The sequence below is a fragment of the Lepidochelys kempii genome, chromosome 3 (genome assembly GCF_965140265.1).
Source record: "Lepidochelys kempii isolate rLepKem1 chromosome 3, rLepKem1.hap2, whole genome shotgun sequence".
In the NCBI taxonomy this organism is placed as follows: domain Eukaryota; kingdom Metazoa; phylum Chordata; order Testudines; family Cheloniidae; genus Lepidochelys; species Lepidochelys kempii.
The window spans coordinates 157,876,437-157,881,207 of NC_133258.1; the positions used below are offsets into that span (position 1 = coordinate 157,876,437).

At 42.2% G+C, this 4,771-nt stretch overlaps 1 protein-coding gene across 1 annotated transcript; it reads right to left on the reverse strand.

Moving 5' to 3' along the window:
* Positions 1-223: 223 nt before the first annotated feature.
* Positions 224-4,367, reverse strand: LOC140908309 (left-right determination factor 2-like). Its single transcript, XM_073335278.1, has 4 exons — positions 4,103-4,367; positions 2,822-3,068; positions 1,510-1,749; positions 224-563 (listed from the first exon to the last, which is right to left on the reverse strand). Exons 1-4 carry the CDS (start codon positions 4,365-4,367, stop codon positions 224-226), a joined length of 1,092 nt encoding a protein of 363 aa, XP_073191379.1.
* Positions 4,368-4,771: the final 404 nt, after the last annotated feature.

The window sequence follows — 4,771 nt, forward strand, 5'->3', positions numbered from 1 at the left end:
GCAGTTCCAAGTGACTGTCAAACCCTTTTACAGGGTGCAATATGCAAAGTCCTTTGCACCAGCCCCCACAACCAGCTGGCATGAAGGGGTGGGGAGGGGAGCTGAGCCATGTCTACGACCCCTTTTGCAGCATCTAGGGTTGATGGCAAAGGGAGGAATGGGCTCCTGAAGGTCCCCTCCCCTGGCTGAAGAGCAGCCAAGCCCTGCGCCATATGCCTTTATTCTACACCACTGCTATGTTGTCCATAACGCAGCCACATTTTTCTACGATCATGTTAGGAAATTCAGCCACTTCAATTTCCGTGTAGTTTCCCTTCTTGACGAGGTACATCATGGGAAGTGGGGAGCTCTCCACCACAGCACAGGTTCTTTCTCCATAGCCAAAGTGGCGCAAGAGGCTCTTGGCCTGCACACAGCCCCCCATGCAGATGTAGGCCTGGTACCCCGCAGGCTCAATAATCCAGTACTGAGTCCAGGTCAGCTCTCGGAAGTTGATGTAGTGTTCCTGCCGGCAGCAGATGGGTTTCTTCGTCACGCTTTCCTCCTTGCAGTCTCCGGGCCCCCTATCGAAAAGCAAAGCCAAGAAATAATGTCTCTGTGACTGAAAATCAGGACTCATGTTGAAAGATTCGGGGGGGGGGGAGGGGCAGTCCTTATCATTAACATCAGAGAAGGGCCTGAGGTGCAAAGCTTGGCTCTGGATTAGCACCCTGCCTGCCCCCAGAATTCAGGGATGTTTAGATCCAAGGTGATGGTTCAGGCCCATTCTTAGTTCAAGTATTTAAGTACGGAAATGAGCTCAGTAAATCTGAGGAGAGGAGAGGCTTTAAAGTAAAGAAACTTCCTAGCTATTCCATTTGCAGTTATTTCTTTCTAACTGGGAAAGCTGCGTCCTTTGGGCCTGAGTCTCCATTGCTATGCACCTTGTGCAGTCCTTTACACTGTGCAAAGTGTAAAATGCTATCGTATCAGAACAGGAGAGTTTTACCAACTCTTGAACTTACTTTGCCTCTGTGTAAATGACTCAAGGTAGTGGAGAATCAGTCCTTCTGTTCTCTGGCTCTAAAAATTCAATACTATCCCAGCCCAGATATGTTTGTCTCCTCTACTATGTCTATGTTTCCATGATCTGAATGATTATTTGTAAAATATATTACAACTAGAGACCCTAATCAAAACCCTTTGGGATAGTTTGGATCTAGATCTGAACTTCACAGCTGGTTCCTAGCTCTAGAATGGGCCTAACTAAAACCCCATGTCCAAATAGTCCAAATTTTAGGGAAGTTTGGAACCAGATCTTTATCCAAACTTTGCGGCTCATTTCATTTCTAATTTTGACACATTATTTACCTCAGTATGCAACTTTAAGACCTCCTTGCATTTTCACCTACCCACTCTAGGAATTTTGCAACTAAATCATGCCTTTCCAAGCCTGGCCTGAAATGTTATCTTCAGTATGAATTAGCAACCAAATACCAAAGACAGCATAGCCTTGGATTTGACACATACCCATATTCTTCTAGGTTGAGGGTATAAAGCACCAACTCGGGTTTGCCCAGGGCTTTATCCAAAGGATCCTGAGAGGTAAATCGCACGACTTTGGCCATTTCTGAGGCATAGCTACCTAGCCTTTCTCCTTCAATCCAAATCTCCAGGAGCATTGGTCCCTGCTTCTTGGCTTTTAGCCAGTAATGTACAGCCTGGGTCACATCAAAATTCCTCCAACCAGATTCCATTATTGGAACCAACCTGTATGACAAGGTGGAGACAAAAAAAAGAGTCCATTTCAGGGAATTGAAGGCATAGGACTGGCAACTCGTAGCTGTCTTCAGCCAGATAATGCCTGGTAAAACTCTGTTTACAACAACAGTATTACACCAGAGATTAATTTAGTCCCTCTAGTTTGCCATGTGCCCTGACTGTACAATAATTCTTAATGGATAGCTATGATTAAACTTTAATAAAAAATAATAATACTTATTTTTAAGAGAGATACAGATATACTCACATAGCAAATGTTGAGGTACTAACTAAAGAACTACTATATCCATTCACATCAAAGAATTTCTTAGGATTTGACAAGAGTTTTGACAATACAGGACCATATTCAGCCTTGGCATAAACAAGTGAAAGCCCTTTAAAAACAATGTCATTTACATCTGTTTTTGCCAGAGATGAATTGGGTCTATAAAGTTCTATGCAAAAATGAGGTTTATAGCTTTTGTGTCTGATCTTGCCCTCACTGAAGTCAACTGCAAAGCTTTCATAGACTTCAGTGGTGCAGAATCACAGCCCCTGTATGGAATTTGCATAGTCAATGACCAATGAAATAAATCTTCAGAAGAAGAAAAGCCAGCAATCCATCAGTGTTTTCAAAATAGGAAACAGAGAGAGAGAGAGAGAGATGTGAATGAGACAGAAGGCTATGCCAGAGCAAGAGACTAGAACTAATTATTAAGATTGCAATTTTTTAACTGTATTATAATGTATGGCTTTCAGACAAAGTACAGAAATACAGTCACTTCAAGATGAATATTGAAATCTTTGTAAGAAATAAAGATGCCCTTGCTCTTACAAACTCATTATGGAAATAAAAGAGGATACAAAACCAGAGCCTGCAGTTTTACTTAGGTAGGAATTGTACCAGAGCAAGGGCTGTGGGCCTGATTCTGATCTCACATCAGTTGTTTACAGGTGTAGCTCCACTGGGTTCATTGGAGTTTCTCCTGATTTAGACAAGTGTAGCTGACATCAGAATCAGGCCCAGTAAAACGAAGTCCCTAAAATGCAGCTATAACCACATTAAAGGATAATTTCTTACCTGGAATCAATCAGGGAAGTCCTGTTGGTGCCATCAGCTTGGATCTGCACCCAGTACACACTGACTCTGGCATTAGTGACTGGCCGGTGAGATTGCTTGGTTGTAGGCATGTTCGTTCTGTTCAGGGGCTTTTTGAAAAGTTTTAGTTCAGCCATCGTCACTTCACTGTTTTCAGGTATTCTCCCTTCCATGTCGAAGACCAGATTCTGGCGTGTGGTATCAGAATAGAGAACTTCTCCTGCAATATCTGTGTACATTGGGAACAACAAGGAGAGCCTGGCTCAGCATCATTTCCATCCCACACAAGCAAAGCCCTAACACTTCCCTTTCATTCCTAATTACCACAACACACTCATCTCATACTCCAAAGAGCAGGCCACTTAGTCCCTACACAGGTACTAAACACATCTTTTCTAATGCACATTTGAATCAATGCCTTGTAAATGCCCTCATCATCTCCCTCTGCATGGCTCTCTGTAACCTGGTGGATAATGGGAAGGAATAAGTATTTTATTTCCCGCAGAACCCAAAACCACCAATGGCTGGGCATTTATTTATTTTACAGATCTCTGTATGAAAACAGGCTGTTGGACTGTTTTAAACAGACAACTGGCCTTTGCTAACTGCCCTGGAAAACAATGTAAATCTTTGTAATGCTGAGCATGCTGAGATTTTGGGTACAAATAACACTAATATCTCATGTAAGGCTAATCAGAACTTTCCTATTGGAATTTTTTCTGACTGAAAATTGATTTTGGCAAAACAAAATTTTGCATGGAAAGTACCTGCTTTCCTCACAACGTTTTGATTTTTTTGTCAAAAAACTGAAAACTGACATTTTTGCAGTTTTTAGCTAGAAACCGGTGGGGGAGGGGAGGAGAGGAGGTTTGATTTAAAAAGATTTTTTAAATTTTTGTCAAAATTTTCTATAGCAGTAAACCCACTTTTCAACCAGCTCCAATATCAGTTGTAATGACCATGCAAACCTCCATGTTATGCTTTAGTCTTTAAACCACCATTACTTTATGCACATCTTTTTTATCCACATAATAATAAATAGAGAAGGGTCCTAGTAACGTTCAGCTCCAGAAACAGATCCAAATTGAAATGCCCCCAAGTTTGCAAGTTGGCACTAAGGTTTTTGTTCAGCCCATTATATATTTAGAATCCAGAAAGTCAGGAATCCAGAAAGCATATCTGGATCTGAATTTCCCCCAAATTCAGTGGGTGTTTGGATCTGGGGTTTTGCTAAACTAATTGTAATAATACTAGCATTGTTACCTGCATTGCCCGGGATTCCTCTCAGGATGCCAGCCAAACTTGGCAAGGCTCTTCTCTTCACTCTGTGGCGCCTCAACATAGAGATGTATTTGTTCCTTATGTGATCTGGGATAACTAGATTCACTAGATCTCTCTTCTGAAGTTTTGGAACCTCAGAGAGCCCCAGTTTCTCCAGCAAAGCCTCCTTGAGCTTTTTCTGGGTTAATCCACTGGCAGTGGTGGCTAGGCAGACTACACAGACCATCCAGCCAAGCCTCACACTCATCCTCTGTCAGTCACCAAACAGCTTATCAGAATGGATGAACTGATCACTCTCCCTGGAGGCTGGTCTTGGCAGAGATGCCTCTTCAAGCTCCCAAGCTGCCTGAATGGGAAAGAGACCTAATGTGCTGGATTTTTATAGCAAGTCCGGTCCCACTGGAACAACAAATTCCACAAGTGGAGGTGAAGCGGAGGACTTGAAAGGGATACTCTCACATTGGAAGTAACAAGACATATTAACACCTTCATGTGCTGTGAAGTAAATATAAGAAATATTTAGGATAGTCTCCAGTTATTTTAGATTGGAAGAGGGTTTCCATTCTTTTTAGCTCTCTTTTCACTTTTGCCCTCCAAAGCTCTTAATGGCCTGAAATGTCTCATGCTCAGTCTGGGTCAAAAGGAACATTT

Bases quoted from the DNA above. Each gene is read 5' to 3' on its own strand.
- LOC140908309 (XM_073335278.1), bottom strand. From the start codon at position 4,367: ATGAGTGTGAGGCTTGGCTGGATGGTCTGTGTAGTCTGCCTAGCCACC. The intron at 3,069-4,102 runs GTAACAATGCTA...CAATGTACACAG, and splicing joins AGGAATCCCGGGCAATGCAG to ATATTGCAGGAGAAGTTCTC. The intron at 564-1,509 runs GTATGTGTCAAA...GCTTTTCGATAG, and splicing joins CTCAACCTAGAAGAATATGG to GGGGCCCGGAGACTGCAAGG.